General features: G+C 55.4%; 1 protein-coding gene across 2 annotated transcripts in view; it reads left to right on the forward strand.

The window, feature by feature from the left end:
• The window catches only part of Ntn1 (netrin 1), a 177,610-nt gene extending 158,219 nt beyond the window's left edge, over window positions 1-19,391 (forward strand). For both annotated transcript variants that reach the window (XM_078042876.1, XM_078042877.1), the window contains exons 6-7: window positions 3,900-3,974; window positions 15,512-19,391. In XM_078042876.1, the coding sequence (XP_077899002.1) occupies window positions 3,900-3,974; window positions 15,512-15,840 (404 nt within the window). In that variant the 3' untranslated portion in view covers window positions 15,841-19,391. The remainder of the gene's footprint in view (window positions 1-3,899; window positions 3,975-15,511) is intronic.

Below are 19,391 nucleotides of genomic sequence, written 5' to 3' on the forward strand. Positions count from 1 at the left end.
GCCACACAATTGAATCGTTGTGACGCAGAGCATGTGGCGCTCAAAGACTCAGATATATACTGTTTGGCCCTTTGTAGAAAAAGATTTGTTGATCCCTGTCCTAGCCTGATGGCTGGGTTCCCATCTCGGATCCAAGGTGGATGGTGGGGGATGGTCCACGGCTCCATCTCCAATTCCCGGTTTCTACCAACCTTTTTACTTGGATTTGCTTCTCCTGGGTAGACTCGGTGCCCTTCTTATTCCTCACTTTCTGATTCTCTGCCATCAGTGATTTCGATTAAAAATGTAAGTTCAGGAAGCCACCGCCACTGCTAATCCTTCTGGTCCCTACCCTTCCCCAAAGTTCCTTTCCTGGTGGAGGGCTCACCCCCTGTGCCCCCGCCCTCTTCCTGCCCCATCGTTTTTTCTGGTCAGTGTCCTTCTGTCTGCCATCTTTCTCCCTCGCCCCAGGATCTTTCTGTTCATCAGACAAAGAGCTGAGTCCGGAGGTAAAACCTGGAGAGTTTTTGCTTCTTCCCCCACCATCTGCCTTTAATTAATAGAGATTGCTCCCAGATCCCAGCACTGGGTCATCTATCAGTTTGCGTTCTTGGCGTTAGTGTGTGAATTTTCATCTCTTCATTGTCTTTATAGCTATTTTGGCACAAAAGCCAGGAGAGGCTCCGCAAGGGGGCTGCCAAGTAGATGCCATGTTGGGGAGGAAGACAGAGTTGGCTTTTAGAGCCTGTGGTTTATCCATCTCGGAGGCCATCTCTGTGGCTCTGCGTGCCTTTGATAAAGGAAGCAAATACAGGGACGTTTTCCTTATCCAGGGACCACTTGGTCCAGTGACCTCAGCTATCTGGAATACAGTCCAAAGGAAGAGTCACAAGCAGCCAAAAAGCTTCCCCCCCCCCCCGCTCCCCCCGGCATCTGTGTTCCGGAAGGTTCTTCATTTTCCCCAAAGGAGAAAGAACAGTTGAGCCTCTCTCTCCTTCCAAGCCTCTACCTGGGCTTTACACACAGTTCTAGAAAGCTTGGTCTTTGTTTTCCTAGCTCACCATTAAATCCGTGTCAGCAACTCTGGAGGGAGTAGGGCGCAGTTTGCAACAAGCGTCCTGACGTCACCAGAACTGGCGACTGACAGAAAGGGGGGGACACCCCACCCCCCAGCCCCCAACAAAGGCCAGCATAGCTCAAATGCTCAGAGACTGACATCTTCTGAGTTTGAGTTCACAACCACCTCTCTGGGTCCTCTGCCGAGGCGGGTGCTGTGGGCACATCGTGGGTACAGAGACGATCCCCTTCCTGTGGTTCAGAGAGTGTTTCTAATGCTGGCTGCCTGTCACAATCACCTGAAAGAGCATTGGAAATCCAGACACTCGGGCCATTCCCTGAGCCAAGGATGTCAAAACCTCTAGGGACCAGGACCCGGGCACCAGGGTGGTTTAAAGATTCCAGGTGATTCCATGCATAGCCAGGATGGGAGACCAAAGGTTAGAATCCCAGGCTCTGGAGGCAGATGGCCTCCCACGAGGCACACGACCCTGGGGGAGCAGGTCCCCAACATCTCTGGACCTGGATGCTCCTCTGTGAAATGGGACCCGCCTGGAAGGGGCCAGGAGAGCTTGTAAAGCATCGGGGAACAGCGCCAAGGCCCTGTTCCTGCCCTGTGTTGCTGCTGGGATCCAGTGCAGCCCTGGAGGTGCGTGGCGATGACTGGGATTTGGCACACAGGCTCTGGGAGCTCGAGCGAATTAGGCAGTGATGGATGTCGCACATCCTAGGACGATTTCTGTCCCAGGTGGACGCTTGGCTCTGAAGAGAAGAGCTTTCGATGGCTGTTACCAGGCTGGGGGCAGTGATGCTGAAGGTCCAGGGGGAGGCTGTCCCAGAGCCCCGTCTGCCTCCCTTCTGCCTCGTGGGGCGGGGCTCCCCTTGGGCGGGCTGCCCTGGAACCTCTCTGAGCTGTGCTTTCTCCATTTTAAGCTGAGCACTGCAACCTCCCACAAAGCCCCCCGCACCCCAGACCTGGTAAGAGGGGACACGCTCAGAGGTGCCCTTTCCACCCAGGCTGTCGCAGGGGTGGGTCTTACTGGGTCCAGGCCGAAGAGGCAGGATGTCAGCCTTTCTTCCCAATCGGAAATGAGAGTACTGACGGGGGCCCAACAACTTTCACACACAAAAAAAATATATAACACAAAAGGCACCGAATGGATTCGAGGCTGTCCCTGCCGTGACATTACTAGACATCACTTGCATTCCAATTGGCTTCCATAAGTGGAGGGAGCAGGGAGCGAGCCAGTTCATTGGAACCACCAAATTGTGCAAGGCCTGCCTTCAGCCACACCGTGCCTCTGCCGGGAGCATCATCTGTCCCCGAGTGGCAGAGACGTGGCCCAGCACAGCCGATCCCCACCTGGAAGTGCAGTGGACGGTGGTGGGGATGGTGCTGTTGACTTGTGTGTTGGGGCTGCCGTCCTCCCCCATCCTGGGGATTGGTCACAGTTGAGTGAAGGCCACTCTTTCTGGACATCCCAGTCCCTGCATCCCAAGAGTTCTTGGAACCCACCAGCCATCTGGTTAACAGGAAAAACTGACACCGTGGCCTCCTGTGTCCTGAGGGGGGGTTCAAGGGCTCCGACGGCAGAGGAGCAGCAAGGTGGGCTGTTCTTCTTCCAGTTCCTGTGACTGGTTCCTAGTTTGGGGCCTCAAGAGACTGGCCTGGGGAGGCAGAAGGGGCTGCCGGGACCCTGGTTCTCAAGGCAGCGATGTAGCTGAGCTAATTGAGGCACCAATTACTGCATCCTGGGACCTCAGAGGAGACAACTGCCTCCTTTGGAGCCAGAGACTGACTCTAAGGAGATTTCTGAATATTCTCTGCAGATCTTAGCCATGGGCTGGGAGCAGAGGTCCTAAGGCCTGACTTCCTGCCCTGGCTTTGCTCTGTACTTCCACATGAATCATCCCTTTCTGCCACGTTGACCTCAGTTTTCTTGTCTGCAGAATGGGAATAGCATCATGTCTCATGCATCAAAGAACGGTTCTAAGAATCGAGTGAGAGCCCGCACTCTTGCGTGGCAGGGGCAGACCAGGCTGGGGTGGGGGGTTTCCAATGACCTGGGCCACCATGCTCAGGAGGTCACAGACCTGGTGAAAGAATTGCATCTTCTTGTCCAAAGAGCAGAAATGTCTGGCTGGGAGAGGACAAATTGGGATGGGGTCCAGCCACAGAGTCTGCATTTGGGGAGTTGAAGGTCTTCTACCAGAAGAAGAGAGTCTAATGGCTGGCAGGCCCCGGTTCTCGTTTCAGGGCTTGGAAGCTCCCGAAGTGATAGCCTGCGGACGCAGGCCTGGCAGCCCTGCCTCTCAGCAGTAGGGCCCATTAGAACTGAACTCTTCTTCGTGGGACATTTTATTTGTACACTCCAGTGGAGTGGACACCAAAAGGGGTTTTCTAATACTTCATGGGCTGCTAATTTCCTCTGTGACCTCTTTTGTTGGGGCCTGACCTCAGCCAGAGGCTCCGCGCCATGAAAGCCAGTGGCTGACACAGACCCAGAGTGCGGGGTGACAATGAGGCTTTAATCAGGGCGCCAGTGGCATCTGAAGAACAGGGGGAATTTGTGTGGGGCTCAGAAGCCCTGGGTGGCATGATTTGGGAGCCCCCAGAGACTCTCACGGAGGCCAAGGCGGCTAAAGGATTCGTCAGGCCAGAGGAGGAGGGGGTCAGGCGGGGGCCTTTTGTCCCCAGGGCCTCTTTAGAAGGCGAGGCCTGCCCTGAATGGCCGCCCCGCTCAGCCTGGCCCATGGGTATCGCAGGCCTCTGGGTCTCTGGGGAGGTGGCCTCCCGCCCAGCCCACCAGCCTATTCATTGCCAGCTCTAATTAGTTTTTGTCTGCTCTCTGCCCCTCCTACAGACTGCGATTCCTACTGTAAGGCCTCCAAAGGGAAGCTGAAGATTAACATGAAAAAGTACTGCAAGAAAGACTATGGTGAGTAGAGCCCCGTCCTGGGAAGTGGGGTGAGGCCGTGTGACCCGTGGAGAGCTGGGGTGGGGATGCAGGTGGGTCACGGGATCCCTGCGACCAGTGGATCTCGCACCCAGGCGTTGCTCTTCTCTTCCACTTTGGCCCTCACGGACAGAGGGCATGAGGGGCCACAGGGGCCTGGCTTCTCCTCCTCTCTCTGTGGAGGGCCGTTAAGGCCAGTGGGAACCTCTGAGGCTGGGATTCCCAGGCTGGGCCCTGGCCTTGGCCCTGCCTCTGCTGGGCTGTGTGGCTGCAGACCGAGCCTTACTGATCTTCCATGTCCTCATTCATCCTGTGGACAGTCCCCTTAAGTCTGTGTGGCTCACCAGCAGGGCCCTCAAGCATCAGGACAGTGGTAGGAGCTCCTGGTATGTGTAGAATATTCCTCTCAGCTGCAGGGAGCCTGGGGAATCTGCATTGCCAAGGGTCCAGCCCTTTTCTGACCCTGAGGGGTCCTTGCTGGGCCAGTGGCAAGACTCAGACTTTTTTATAATATTTATTTTTTAGTTGTAGTTGGACTCGGTACCTTTATTCTACTTACTTATTTTTACGTGGTGCCGAGGATCGAACCCAGGGCCTCGCAAGTGCTAGGCGAGCGCTCTACCGCTGAGCCTCACCCCAGCCCCAGACTTTTATTTTTTTTATTAGTGCATTATAGTTACACAGAACACTGGGTGGATTATGGACATTTTCATAGATGCACGTAAACTTTGTCTCCTAACTAAGGGTCAGGACCTTATTGGCATAAAATGATGAATGATGATGAATGTTGAGAACTTCTAAAACATTCTCATTTTATTACATGCGTGTGAGAGCATATGTATGTACACATGGATCAGCACACCCATGCCTTCATGCACACACCCCATGCTGACACCAGGGCGAGACCCTAGTAATCCAGCCTGGCCTCCCTCAGGAATGAAGCAAGAGCAACTGGCAGGTTTTACATGTCAATTCAGTGGTGTCCAGATGGTGGGCATTGATATTCCAGGCCCCTCTGAGATCCCCAGTAAATTCCCAAAAGCCCCTTTAAAATACAGCCATCGCCAGGTAGTACAGAAACTTCTAGCTCCCCCCGGGAAGTCAACCTGGATTTTGACAACACACTTGGCCGTCATTTGAAGATAAAGGAAGCATAGTGTCTCCAAGCCAGGGTGACAGCCACAAGGAGGGGCTCCAGGTGGTTTTTGGAAGAAGACCACGCAGCCCCCCCAGCTGCAGCCCCCCCAGCTGGTCCAAGCCCCAGGCCTCCAGCCTCGGCTGGGGACTACGAGGTGGCGCGCCCCCCCCCCAACCCTCAAGTGAGCAGGAGACTTGGGGGACCCCTTCCAGAGCTTCTCCTAGCCAAGCAGCAGACCTGGGCAGTGTGAGTCCCAGGGAGGCCATGTCCCCTCTTCCCATGTCCCTCCTCTCCTTGGTCTGCACAGGCCCAGGGGGAACTGGGCAGGGAGGTGGGAGGGAGAGGGACCAGGTGGGCCGCTGGAGGCAAGGGTCACATTTATTTGTTTTGGGGTTTGGACTGGAAGGATCCTGTGAGCAGCTGCCCTGGGAGGAAGAGGTTAGGAGAAGGGGAAGTTGGGTTTCTGGGAGGTGATTCTATCCTGTTCTTCAAGGGGAAAAGAAGGAAAAATTAGACTTTCACCAAAATGGGTCCCCTTTTCCACCTGACTATTACTCAGTCTGGATTTGTTGTCCTTGAAGTTTTGCTCTGGGTTTTGCTCCAGGACTGAGCCCTCTCCCTGCCCATATGAGACTTCCACGCTTATCAGAATGAAGCCGGTGTCGGAGATGGTGGGTTTCAGTGCCTCTGCTTACAGATGGGGACACTGGCCCTGCTGGTCAGGGCTCTTGCTCAGTCACACAGCCAAGGGGTGGCCCGGCCTCTTGCTCCCTCCACAGCAGCCTTCCCTGAGCTCTTCCCTCTCCATCAGTATTAGCCCCCAGGACCCCATCTGTCACAAGACCTAGGATGGTCAAGGACAGCCTGGTGTAGCTACCTTTCCAGATATCATGGTGGCCCCTGTTTCTGACCCATCTCTGCCACTCAGGTGTGTCACCCAGATGTCCACATGTCTGTTGCCGTTGAAGACTCGAGGAACAGTAGGTTATAGGGAGATTCTGGGACCTGACAAGGTCTAGGCCTGTTGTACCACCAACTAACCATTATGTCCCAGCATCCCATGTAGAGGACACCCATAAAAAATTAAAATGAGAAATGAATATACCATTATTATACCTTTGCTCGTTTTAAGTTTTTATAGGTCCCATCTATTTAAGTCCTATATATGGGACACGAGTACACAATGGGTCTCAATGTCCTAACCTGCTGCCTCATACTGCCTTGTCCCCATTCACCAGTGTGTTCCTTGTGGGGAAGGGTGGATTCTGTATTAGTCTATTTAGTATAAAATACCCAAGACTGGGTAATTTATAAAGCAAAGAAGTTTATTTTGACTCAGTCCTGGAAGTCCTAGAGCATGGCGCCAGTACCTGCTCAGCTTCTGGTGAGGGCCTCCTGTTGCATCAGCTCATAGGGGACAGTGGAAGAGAAGTGGAATCCAGTAAAAGAGAGGACAGGACACAGGGGAACAGATGGTTTGTAACAATGTGCTCTTGAGATAATTAGCCCACTCTTTTGAGAACGACTTAAATCCTTTCTTGAAGGTGGATCTCTCATGACCCAAATGACCTCTTAAATCCTCACCACCTCCCAATGCCATTACAATGGGGACCAGGCCTCAATATGAGTTTGGGTGGGGGACAAACCACATCCAAGCCATAGTGCGTGTGAGTGGGAGGGGTTCTAGTATCACAGCTCTCTGTAAATGGGGTCGTTTGAGAGTTGAGGAATCTCTCCAACCCGGCTCAATGTTGAAAGGGTCTGGAAGTGGGGTACACGGGTTTCTAGGGATGGTTCAGAGGAGTCCAGGAGGGAGCGTGACTCAGGAAGGAGTAAGTGGCATCCGCAGGGGGCTGGGTGGGGCATAGCACACCATGCCAGCCCATGGGTGCTGCCAGCAGAGCCTAGCAGCTGTGAGGCCTTGCTCTGAGGCTGGGGATGCAGTCTCCAGGTTGGGGTCTCTTGGGCCTCATGGAGGACCCTAGACTCCTGGATGCAGTGTGTATGGGGGCTCCCTCCCACCCAAGGGAGATGTGGGCGAGCCCAGGGAGAAAATGGGTGGGAGGCAGCCAGCTTTGGGATCAGAGGCAAAGCCATGGGCCGAGGAAGAGGCTGCGTGGTCCCTGCTCCTCTGACTGACAGCCCTGCAGGGGGCCAATTAGGGAACACATTTTCTTTCCATCCAGGTTACTTGGATGTTCCAGAAGTGGCTAATTAGGACTTTGGGTTTGTCACCCCTGCTGAGCAAAGGCCTCAGACCCCTTCTTCCTCCAGGACAGGCTTGATAGGGTGCCACTGGAGACCACGGGTTTGGGATTCCGCTGACCCTGGGCAGTGACAAATGGTCAGAAGGCTGCAGGCCAAGGAAGCCTGTGGGAAAAGACCCCGGGGTGCTGCCCCTGCCCTGTGCTTGCTCAGACGTGTCTGCTAGTGCCCTGGGCCTAGCTTGGAAGGGTTCCGGGTAGATACTAAGCAAGACAGGAAGGAGTGGGGGTGGAGAGGGTCTCAGTGCCATGCTGCAGAGAGGCCCCTGCCCAGAAAGACCCCACACAGGAGAGGCAGCCTGTTCCATTCCTGCTGGAGGGAAAGGAATTCTAGCCCCGGAGTCTAGAGATACTGATTCCAAATTTGCTGTGTGACTGTGGACAGGGAGCTTTACCAGTCTGGGCCCCAGTTTATTTATCTGTTCTATAAGATGCAATTAAGGGGACATGACAGTCTTCTAAACGAGACACCCTGCCATAGCCCCCTGCCCTGCCAGGCACCATTTCTAAGGGGCAGGAGCCCACAGAGACACTGTCATCTGTCACCTGTCTCCACCTCTGCTGGGCCACCTTAGCCCTCTGTTGCCCTCTAGGGGAATCTGGCTCACCTTGCAAATACTTGAAAAAGAGCCAAGGAGAAGGTGGACGGGAAGACGGGGTGTGTCATTTGCAAGCGTTTCAGCAACTCTCGGCAACTTCTCAGGAAAACCACACCTTGGAGGGGCACTTTGTGTGACTTCTCAGAACAAGTGTGCCCGGGTGTGTAAGAGCGCGTGTGCTCACTCCCAATCCTGTATTCCACTGAACCAGCACAGACACATACCACACCCCATTGGAGTTACCTGCTGAGAGATGCCTTCACCTGGAGGCGGGGGCTCCAGAGGCCTCAGCCATTGGAGGCCAGTATTCCTACCCAGGCCTGCAGAGAAGGGCTCTCCTCTGGCCCTTCTCCCTCCCTACACCATCTTGTCCCACTGTCCCTTGGGCAAAGCTTCCCCTGCCTGGTCCTCACTCACCCCCTCCATCTCATGGGCTGCTCACAGGCACCACAACACACACACTCATGGCAGTGCATAGTCCATGGCAGTGTGGGTCCCTCACTCCCATTGCACCCCCAGAATGTTCCCTCAGCACACATTCATTGAGCGCCTGCTGTGTGCTGAGCTCTCAGACCTGCTGAACACATGGTCTTGGTCCTCTGGGAGTTCCCAGTCTAGGAGGCGAGACAGACACACAGATGAGAGCCACAGAAGGGTGGACATATGGCCCGGTCACAGCCTAAATTGGCCTAAGCAAAGCACGGTGCATCCTCTGGAGGGGATCAGGAGGAAAGGCTTCTGGAGGAGGGAGCCCGAGTGGCCGGTGTTCACTGGGCAAAGCAGAGATCGAGGTGGAGAGAAGTTTCCAAGCCCAGAAGCTCAACCAGGCTGGTGAATTGAAGAACTGTGCATGGGGGATGCTGGGTGCAAGGAGGGAGACTGGAGAGAGAGGCCAGCATTGACCTCCTCGGCTCCAGAATGCATCCTGACCCCATGAGGGCGATTCCTGTGCCCTTGGGCAAAGCTTGCCTCAGGTGGCCTGGGTGCTGCCCTTGCCTCTTCCTTCCCCTGGGTCTGCAAACAGAGAGGCAGGGGGCAGGCAGACAGCTCACATTCTGAAAGGTGAGATCATCTCACTTTTGCCAGTTCTTGGAAAAATGATTCGTTCCCAGAAATGTTTATTAGTCACCCCTTTTGTCGAAAGACATTCTGGCACCACCCGATGGAAAATCAAAATGCTGTTCACAAGATGCTCTGTCTTGAGCATTCCTCCTGAGGAGGATTTCGCAGGATGCTCCTGGAGGGGGAAGCGCTGTTGGCATCTGTGGGGTGAAGCGGGGTCCGCTGGGCCCTGTGTGTGCGTATGTGCTGGTGTGACCGGGGCGGAGTTCTGATTGATAAGGGGGTCCATCGAGGTGCATGGGGGACCCAGGAGGCAATCCAGGTGAACGTGGCAAAGAGGCTGGTGGTGGGGAGGACTGTGGGGCTTATGTGGATTAAAGAGTGTGAAATTGGGGGTGACGCTGTGACAGTGGAGGTGCTGGACATAGACCAGCTCTTGCCTAGTGGCTTCACCTGGCAAAGTAATGAGCAGGGGTACAGGAGGGTCTCATAACTCACATTCCTTCCCTCCAGCTAGCCCCAGGGACATGGGGTCTCCATGGATGCTGGCCTCTTCCCTTCATGAGCACCTTGTCCTTTCTTTCATGACCTTGGGGTCAGGTCTCGTGCCCGACTAGGCTCTGTCCTTTCAAGTACTGAGAATTGGACAGGTTGTCAGTCCTAACAGATGAAGTTTCCACATCTGCAACATGGAGTGATTTTGAGGGTGTGGGCACAGATATCAGAGGAGCACCCTGGGGACTCCCCCCAACAGAGGCAGAGGGCCCCCTCCCATGGGCATAGTCCCCAGGTTCAGAAAACAGGTCACAGTCCAGCCAGCAGCATGGGGCATGGTGCCTCAAGAGGCTCACTGACCCCTCCCCAGGGTCACTGGCCCCCTGGGGATCCTCTGATTTCCCCCAGCCAGATGTGACCTCCCCCCATGAGTGCCAGCCCCATCTGGAGGCCAGATGTGGAGCTGGGTGCCTGTGAGTCAGCCTGAGGTCATGGAATGTGGGTGACCACCATGTTGGGCAGGGAGGGCCAGACAGCCCCAGTGACAACTGGACAGAAAAGTCTCTGAGCCCACAACCCCCTCCCCACTCCTTGGGAGCCTGGTGGGGGCTGAATGCTGGGCCTTCTCCCCCCAGGCCTCCGCCAGTGCTGAGGGGGAGAGGCAGCGCCCAGGTCCTAGGCCACTATGTTCCTAGAGCCTCCTCTGATCTTCATTCCTCCTCTTCTCTGAGTACCCTGCTTTCAGGAAGGAGGGAGTGGCTTGAAGAGGCTAGGGGAGGCCATCCAGTATGTCTTCCCATTTTACAGATAGGGATGCTAAGGCTTCGAATGGGGTCTGGGTGGAGGGACACAGCCAGGCACTGCCTCCCTGATCACAAGGTGCTGCTCCCTTTAATACTGAGCCGCCGAGGTGGGATGGACCACATGGTCTACCCAGAGATTAGTACCTGTGGTGCAGAGGGCCCCAGAGTGCCAGTTGCTATTCCTGGAGCTTCCTCCCCAAGACCATGTGGTTCCATCTACCCATCTGCTCCACTGCCTGTGTAGACAGACGCTAGGAGCAGGCCTTAGTGCCCCCTCTCCAACAGCCTGAAGGAGTACCGGGTTAGAAGCCAGGTTGTCTCCTCATAGGGGCAAAAGAGGCGGCCTTCAGCTCCCTTTCTAGGCTGCAGGCGCCTTCCACTGAGGAGGGTGTCCCCATTGGGGCTAGGCAGGGACCAGATGACCCCCCCCCCCGCCTTTGCAAAGCAAGCTGACCACTGCCATGCTCTCTTCTTGTGAGCCTGGGGTACAGTGGCACTGGCCAGGACAGAGTCCATGAGTCTGACTCCAATTCTCAACCCTCTTGAGCTGGATAGGCAGGTCGTCTCTGACACCCAGCCCTCTCTCCTCCCAAGAAGAAAGCCCAAGTACCAGGGCTTGGCAGGGGACACTCGGGTAGCATCCGCATGGCTTTTGCTTCTAAGACCTCTTTGGTTGAGGGGGGAAGACCGTCAGCCATTCCTAAGTTGGTTGTCCCTTTCTTGTGCGAGGGCAGGAGGTGGCAGTGACTGGGCTCAGCTTCGGTGATCCTTTGCTTCAGTGATGGAAATGAGGCAGGGACCTGCTGCTTCTTTGGGCAGAGAGATCAGGCTTGGCTGGACGGGGGAGTGTGTGGTCAGAGCTGCATTTTAAGGAAACAGCTGCGGCTCATGACTCGCTTTCTGAGCTGAGAGATTTACAGGGCTGCACCGTTTTAATGGTTTCTGTGGGGTTTGTGTCCTCCCCCGCTCATCCTGGCCACTGTTTTGGGGCAGATGGGTGACAAGCTTTCCCAAAGCTGGACCCGCCCAACAGGCTGCGCCAGGGAGCAAGGGTCGACCACCCAAGCCTCCTGGTGAGGGGCGGCTACTAGGAGGCCCCTGGGGACCCACCTGGACAGCCAATAAATCTAGGAGACCTCCAAGCGGCAGGAAGCCTCCCTGCAGAGGCCTTGTCAGGGGAAACTCTTCCCCAGGGTCCCTCCAGCAGGTGGCTGAGCCTTTTTCCTCTAAGGATCGGTTCCAGCAGGCGGTGGCTGAGCAGCATCTTTCTCAGATGGACAGCGTTTCCTAGGCCCAGGTCGGGTGCTTTGATCTCAGCCAGAGTTCCCCTAAACCTCAGGAGTGTGGGTCAGTTCCAGGGTTGGTAGGCCTAGAGCTGGGAAAGGAGGAAAGCGGGTTTTTGAGCAAGCTAGGGCAGAGGACGGGGCTGCCATGGGCGCAGCAGCAAGACCCCTCTGATGGAGGGGTTCAAGTACAGGATATGACCTGGAGCTCCCGGCTTGGGAAGCTGCCTTTGATGTCCTGGAATTTCCCTAGGACATCCAGGGAGGTTGAGGCACCCTCTGCTCCTGTAGGAGGACATGTCCGTGCCTAGCACTGCAGCCAGGGGTGGGGCAGGCAGCAGGATAAATTCTGCCCTCTTTGATCAAGAAGTGGCTCAAGGCACCTCGTCTGCCCTGGGCCTATTTCCTAGGGGGCCCTGGAGCCACAGCAGGGTGTCTGCTCAGGAATGAATTAAAGCTCACTAGGAGCAGCTGCTAGGGCTGAGCCAGGACTTACTTGGGGAGGGTATATCTGCAGCCCTGAGATGGGGCCAAAAGAACCAGCCAGCCTCGGGGACTCTTCTGTCTCCACTTCAGAGAACGACAACTGCCTTATGGCCCCCCCCCCCTGCTTAGCCAGCGGGCACTGAGGAGCTCGTCTCCCATCTTCCCGGGCTCATTTCATGGTCTGCCTTTCTGAGGTTCATCATCTCCACCCTTTCTGATCAGAGGTGCTAGTCTTGTTGAGGACAACTTTTAGGACAGTGAAAGGTGGGTAGGTGGCCTGGGGTGGTTCACTGTGGGTGTATTAGTCCATCCGGGCTACCGAAACAAAATTAGACTGGGTCATTGTAAACCACAGCAGCTTCGTGCTCAGTTCTGAGGCTGGGAGGTCCCAGAGCAAGGTGCCAGCAGTCTCGTTATCTGGTGAGGCTTGCTCTCTGCTTCAAAGATGTCACCTCATTGTCCTCACGTGATAGGAGGGGCAGGGAGATCACTTGATCCTCTTTTATAAGGGTATTAATCCTGTTCATGAGGGTGGAGCCTTAGAAGTTAGTCACTTCCCAGTGACCCCCACCTTTTAATACTCTCAAGTTGGGTATTAGGTTCCAACATAGGAATTTGGGAGGCACCCGGACATGAAGACCAGAGGAGGGTGTAAGAGGCCTGTCCTTGGGGGCTATGGGCCTGGGATGGGCAGAGCTGCCTAAAGCTCACCGTGCCCAGTCCCCTGGATGGGTGATATCATAGGCATGACTGGGAGGGAACCCCAGGCTCATGTAGCTCAGTGACCGTGGTCATTCCCTGCTCTGAGCCAGCAGCTGGCTGGGGTGGCGGCATGCTGTGTGGCTGCAGGAACGCGCGTGGAGCAGGTCTGTTTGAGGGCACTGTGTATTTTGAATAGTTTCAGCTGTGGCGCACGGTGGGGACTTGGCCCCGTGCACTGCATGTGCAGCTCATACTTGGTGGGCTGTGTAATGTGCAGAGGTGTTGCCAAGGGCAGCAGAAATGTGGATTTTTTCCAGCAAAATCACATGAATCCTACCACCACCCGCCCCCGGGCTGTCTCACCCTACAGTCGGGGCAGCTCCCACCCAGGGAGTAGCAGGGATCTGCTAGGTGTAGGAGGCAGCCAGAGGCTTTGTCCCAACTGACCAGCATCCATTGCTTTGTCTGGGTTCTTGAGGATAGTGAGGTGCCCTCCGTGTTAAACGTGTCCCTCAGGCTAAGGCTGGGGAGAGGAGAGGTTGTCAGCCCTTCTGCTAGGAAGGGCCACATGCTTGCAGGTCTTCCAGGGATTAAGAAGGCCACCCTGGGGTACCAGTCCAAGGCTAGACCTTGTCCAGGGGGCTCATCCTCAGCAAAGTTGAGAGACCCTAGCAGCCTGCCCGGGGCTGAGGCCCAAGACCCAGAGTCCTCAATTCATTGTATTGGTTTACCAGATTGTCAGAGCACGGTGTCACAACTGACTGAGTGGCTTAAACAACAAAGAGTTATTTTCTCAAGATTCTGGAGGCCATGGATCTGAAATCAAGGCGCCGGCAGAGCCGTTTTCTCCTGAGGTCTTGCTCCTTGCTTTGTAGATGGCCGCCTTCGCCTTGTATCCTCATGGGGTTGTGTCTGGGCCCTGATCCCTACAAGAATACCAGTCCGATTGGATTAGGGCCCACCCTCCTGACCTCATCTTAATTAGCTTTGTAAGGACCTTGTCTCTAAAATAAGGAGTCAGGGCTTCAATATAGGAACTGGTGGCGTGTATAATCCCTCCCCTATCACCGGTGGATGACTGCGGCCTGGGATCAGAGCTGCCTCTATAGCATCCTGGTTGAGCTGGCCCAGCCCATGCCTGGTGGGAGGACACTGGGGCTGGGCCAGAGGTCTGAGGTACCACGCAGGGAAACAGCCCTATCCCTAGGGAGGCTCATTCTGTATTCAGCTCAGTCCTGGAGAGAGGAAACCGAGGCTCTTGGGGACGTCGGAGGTGGCTCCCCCATTGCTTAGCTGAGGGGCACTCAGTTGCCACGGTGACCTTCGTCTGCACAGTCAAATCCACACAGCCCAGCCACTTCTCTGGGCTGGAGGGCTCCCCCCACCCCCAGAGTTCACACTGAGTGTTGAGAACCTTGGTGACAAAAACATGGAAACGGTTGCCATGGCAGCTATTCTTTGGAGCCCTCAGACTGGAGTGCAAAGTTCAGGATGCCCAGGAACAACTGAAACGAAAATATGGGAAAACCCGCCACTTCCCTTCTTCCAGGAGGATCAAGCTGGACAGCATTTGGTGCTTTCCTGCGCTCAGCCGTCCTCGCCCCTCCCCATTACACTGGGCCCAGTGTGGGCCCAGGAGGGGAGTTGGGAGGTCCCCTGGGGGTGACGGTGGCTGAGTGGTCTCTTGAGAGGTGGCGGGCAGACCTTTGGGTGGGTGCCCTGCTTGCAGCTGTTACATGGGAAGGCGATGACTACGGGGGGGACATGCCTTCATGGTAGCTGAAGTCAGAGGCTGCCTGGGTGTTACTTTCTTCAAATTGTTGCCCTGGCCCAGGAGACAAACTTCCCTGCTCAGTGGGATGAAGAAGAGTACAGAGCGCAGCGGGTGGGCTCAGCAAGGGAAAGCGGGGATGAGGAAGGTGGCCAAGCAAGTTGCCCCTGGAGGGAGGTGAGTACCGCTGAGAGCTGCTCCCCATATCAGGGTGGTTAGGAAACCATCCCACCCATGTTTGGTAGAAAGGAAACCCAGGACTTGCTTTAACCTGGTGCTTCACAAAGCTGCTTACTCCCACCTCCCCATTCTTTAAAAGCACTTCCTCCTATTTTTAAATTAGCCCTTACTGTCCTGCAGGAGTAAGAGCTGTAAGCCCACACTAGGGCACTGATCCTTCATGTCTAGGGGGATCAGTGCCCTCTGGGGTGGCATTAACACTGTTTTTGGAAGCCATTGAGGGAATTCTGATGCACACCCCCACTTAACTCCTGAATCAGGTAACTGGAAGGAAGAGGAATGGCAGAACAGTACCAGGACTCAGGATTCTAGAAAAGGCATAATCCAAAACCAGGTTATCCCATGATGTTCTGCTTAGTCTAGATAGAAATCAAAGCTATGTGTCCCAGGGTGTCATTGCAAAGCAATGGCCAAGAGGGGACCTGTCCCCAGAGGCAGTTGGAGGGTACCTTCAAAACAGGAGGTAAAGCTTGGAGCAATGGCCTTGGCCAGGATCCATTTTGCTTTTCCCTGCCCCTTGTCTCTTGGAGTATTCTCTACAATCACTTCCCAGCTCCGGGTCTCCCTTTTCTCCAGGCTCTTGGAGAGGGAGGAGCAGGTAGGACGCCCCAGAAGCTGGGACCCCTGGCTGCACTTCGTGCTCCTAGCCCACTGGCCTGCCTATGCTTTCTTGCAGCTGTCCAGATCCACATTCTGAAGGCAGACAAGGCAGGGGACTGGTGGAAGTTCACGGTGAACATCATCTCCGTGTACAAGCAAGGCACCAGCCGCATCCGCCGTGGTGACCAGAGCCTGTGGATCCGCTCGCGTGACATCGCCTGCAAGTGCCCTAAAATCAAGCCCCTCAAGAAGTACCTACTGCTGGGCAACGCCGAGGACTCGCCGGACCAGAGTGGCATCGTTGCTGACAAGAGTAGCCTGGTGATCCAGTGGCGGGACACGTGGGCGCGGCGGCTGCGCAAGTTCCAGCAGCGTGAAAAGAAGGGCAAGTGCAAGAAGGCCTAACGCACACGCAGCAGCGCGCTGGGCTCCGGACCGCGGGCCCGGCTGAGCGTGAGCTGAGCACATGCAGCTGACGGCTGCCATGGTGGACTTGGCCCATGAGGGCTTTCCTGGGAGGGTGGAGGGTGGGGGCGGGGCTACAGCGGGGGCGGGGCCCTCAGTGGCCCCTCCCCCAGCCCCACTCTGTGCACCCCTAGCGGGAGCCAAGTGCATGCACACTCAGGGCAGGGTGCGCAGCAGGCCAGGCCCTGGAGAAATGAGGACCAGACGTAGCTACCTCACGGGGCTCCTTCCAGAGCAGAAATGCGCTTCCCTAGGGCTAGGTGGGGTCACCGTGGAGGGGCTGGGAGCTAACCCTGCCGTGGGGCCTGAGGGACGGCACTGAATGGCACCAGTGGGGCCGCAGAGCTTGGCGTTGTTGGTAATGCAGAAGGGGGTGTGAGGAGAACTGTGAAATTGCAGGGCAGGGGCTCTGAGCAAGCCCAACCCCCAAAAGATAAAAACCTCCTCCTTCCTCTCCTAGCTATGACATCCTGGGCCCCATCTGAAAGGCAGGGGTGGCACTGGGGGGTGGGAGCAGCCTGTCCAGCCAGTATTCTTCATGGGGCCTCTGGTCTGCACGGCCACCTGCTGGGTTGGTCCTGGGCGGGGTGGGGGGAGAGAAGGCCCCTGTGGGTGCCTGCCTGGAGTGGCCCAGGGTTCTGGCCCATCCTGAGGGCAATGGGCCCAAGGACACCCTTGAGAAGCCCAAGCCGGGTGGTCACTGCCTCATGCTGGAGCTGCCTGGGGGAGGAGGCAGTACGAAGGCAAAACCTCCCAGAGAGTTTCCTTTTTGGAAACTTGGAACCAGCCCCTTTTATGACATTTTCCAGGGGAGGGGGAAGGAGCACTGGCTGAGTTTACAGCAATGACACTATTTGTGTAATGACATCAGCTCCCACAAGGCCCCTCAGCAGTGTCAACAGCTGGAGAGGGCCTGGACGGGCATGCCGGCTGCAAGGCAGTTGGGCTGGGCTTGCTTGAGTCAGAACATGGTTCACTGGCTCATCCAAAGTGCCCCGGTCCTAGGCGCCAGGAATGGCCACGTTCCTGGGCACCCATGACCACTGCCTGCTCTGCCCTTGCTGGTGGCTCCTAAGGCAGGAGAAGTGGCTACCCCAGATGGCTCTGGGGCTGCCCTCACGGCTGTCTTCCTCTAACCCGGGCAGCACTTCACCCACTTTTTTCTAGCCGTCCTCATTTTGAAGACCCCCTGTGCCTTCCAGTGGGCCCAGCCCTCCTTCCCAAAGCCTCCTAGAGACTGTCCTCAAGCAGGCAGCCCCAGACTTTTTGGCCTGGCTGCTTCGCAGGACCTGTTCCTGTGCTCTGGTGCCTCTCGGCTCCTGCCTTCCTGAGCTCTCTGCACTGCCCTCATCTTCACACTGGGCAGCTGACTGAGTGGCCTGGCTCCCCTCTCAGTCAGGAAATTGGTTTTATTTTCCCTGCCAGAGGTTGGCTGCTTACAGGGCCATACCAAGGATGAAGCTCGCTTCCCTTTCCTTCCTCTACTTCTGCCCGCGTCACCACTGCCATTTACTGAGCACCTGCTGCGTGCCAGGCACTTTACCTTCATGTCCCCAGCCTGTCCTCATGACAACCCTCTGGAACAGGGTCTCTTGCCCCCATTTTCACCAACAGGGAAACTAGCATGTGTGTGGCAGCACTGAGACTCAGATCCCAGAACCAGGCTTTCGGGCTGTGCTACCCCTGGAACTTACCCAACAATCCCCGAAGCAGGCTGTGAGGGGTGCCCAAGGCCGAGTTGCCACAGCGACCCTAGAAGCTGCCTCTTGAGGACCTTGAATCTAGGCTGCAGAGTAAGCACTGGGGGGGGTGGGACGGGGGGGGGGGTAGTACACTGACGTCTTCAGGAGTGGTGGGTGCAGCAGGAACCAAGGAGAGCCTACGGAAGTCTTTAGCGCTCCTGAGGTTCTAGAAAGGTGATTTTCCTGCTTCAAGTGCAGGATTCCAGGAGCAACTGGCAGAGGCACCTCAAGGTCAGTGAGAAGACAGACCTGCCCTGGGAAAGGGTGTTTGGCTTCCCTGAATCTTAACTCGGCGGTTGAGGGTCAAGGACTGGATCTCTCCAGGCACTAAGGTCCAGTCTGGGCGGCTGATGAGGGCAGTTGTTTATGCTCCACCGCATCCTACCCTGGGTCTGAATCTTGCCCCGTGTCCAGTGAGGGCCTTGCACTGGTGGTCCTAGGCCTCCTCAGCAACGGAACCAGGGGCCTACCAAATAACAAGGCAGCTTGCTGAAAATCCAACCACTGTCACCCTCCAGCTCAGCCACCCCCCACCCCAGGGCCTAGGCCATCCACGCAGTGGCCTAGCCCTTGGAGACGATGTCAGGGTAGCCAGATCAGGAACAAGGACACTGTTGGGATTGCATCATTTTTCACAGGTTGCCCCCCTCCCATTTTCCTTATGGACTCGGCCAGAACTCAGTCCATTCCTACTCTACTCTGACCTCCACAGAGGAGACCCAGCTTCAGGCCAGCATCCCTTTTCCACCTCTGTCCCCATCCCAGGGAAGAGAGGGAAATAGGAATCGAGGTGTTCCAGTTTGTATAGTTAGGAAGGGATGTAAAACGGACCTAGATTTGAAGAGTGTATTAACCAGAATTGTGATACGTAGGTGTTGGAAGAAAAACACCAGATTAGTCCTTATTTTGTTCTTAAAACAGCTTCCCCAGTTGTCCTTTTTCTTACCAGGTGGGTGGTCTGGTACGCAAGAGCTGCCTATTTTACTCACACTGTGGAAGGCCGAAGGCAATGGCGCTGTCCCTCCCTGTGGCCTCTATCCACAGCTTCTGTTCTTGGAAAGCAGACCAAGAGGCAACAACCTTAGGTTTCTTTGAGGAGGAGGGATAGACAGCTGGAGTGAAAGCCCAGGGCCTGTGCCTCAGTGATAGCATGCAGGTCACGGGTACAGACTTTCTTGGAATTGCCCAGGTTCAATGAGACTGAAGTCGAGAAGAGACACTTAGGGACTAGGAAATGGTTCTTTTAGGGTCCCAACACTTAAAGGATCCCCCCCTCCCCACAAACTCCCAGAGCCAAGAGCATGGACAGACTCACTGGATCACAGTTTGTGGACACTCCCGTGGGCCATAGCCATGCCATACCCTAGGGGTTTCAAAATTGACCTTGCCCCAAATAAGCCAGCCCTACTCCTTGTGTCATTGGAAATCCTTCCCTGCTCCCAAATGCACTTCCCATTCTCCCTCAACTCCCTCCTGTGTTGGAGATTTCTGTTCACTCAGAATTGTAAATGTTTAGTTGTGACCATGACATATTGTTTGGGTCAGTGTTCCTTTCCAATGCATACTAATATATTATGGTTATTATATATGAATATATTTAATGACATGGAAAGAGTTGTGGATTTTTTTAAAGCTCTTTTTTTTTTTTTTTTGGTTGTTAGAGCTTAATGGACCCAGATGGAACTTGTAACGTGGGCCCCACATGATAGAACTAAATTCAGATATCATTAAATAAACTCTTGTATACTG

Source organism: Ictidomys tridecemlineatus, chromosome 3 (genome assembly GCF_052094955.1).
Source record: "Ictidomys tridecemlineatus isolate mIctTri1 chromosome 3, mIctTri1.hap1, whole genome shotgun sequence".
NCBI classification, from domain to species: Eukaryota; Metazoa; Chordata; class Mammalia; order Rodentia; family Sciuridae; genus Ictidomys; species Ictidomys tridecemlineatus.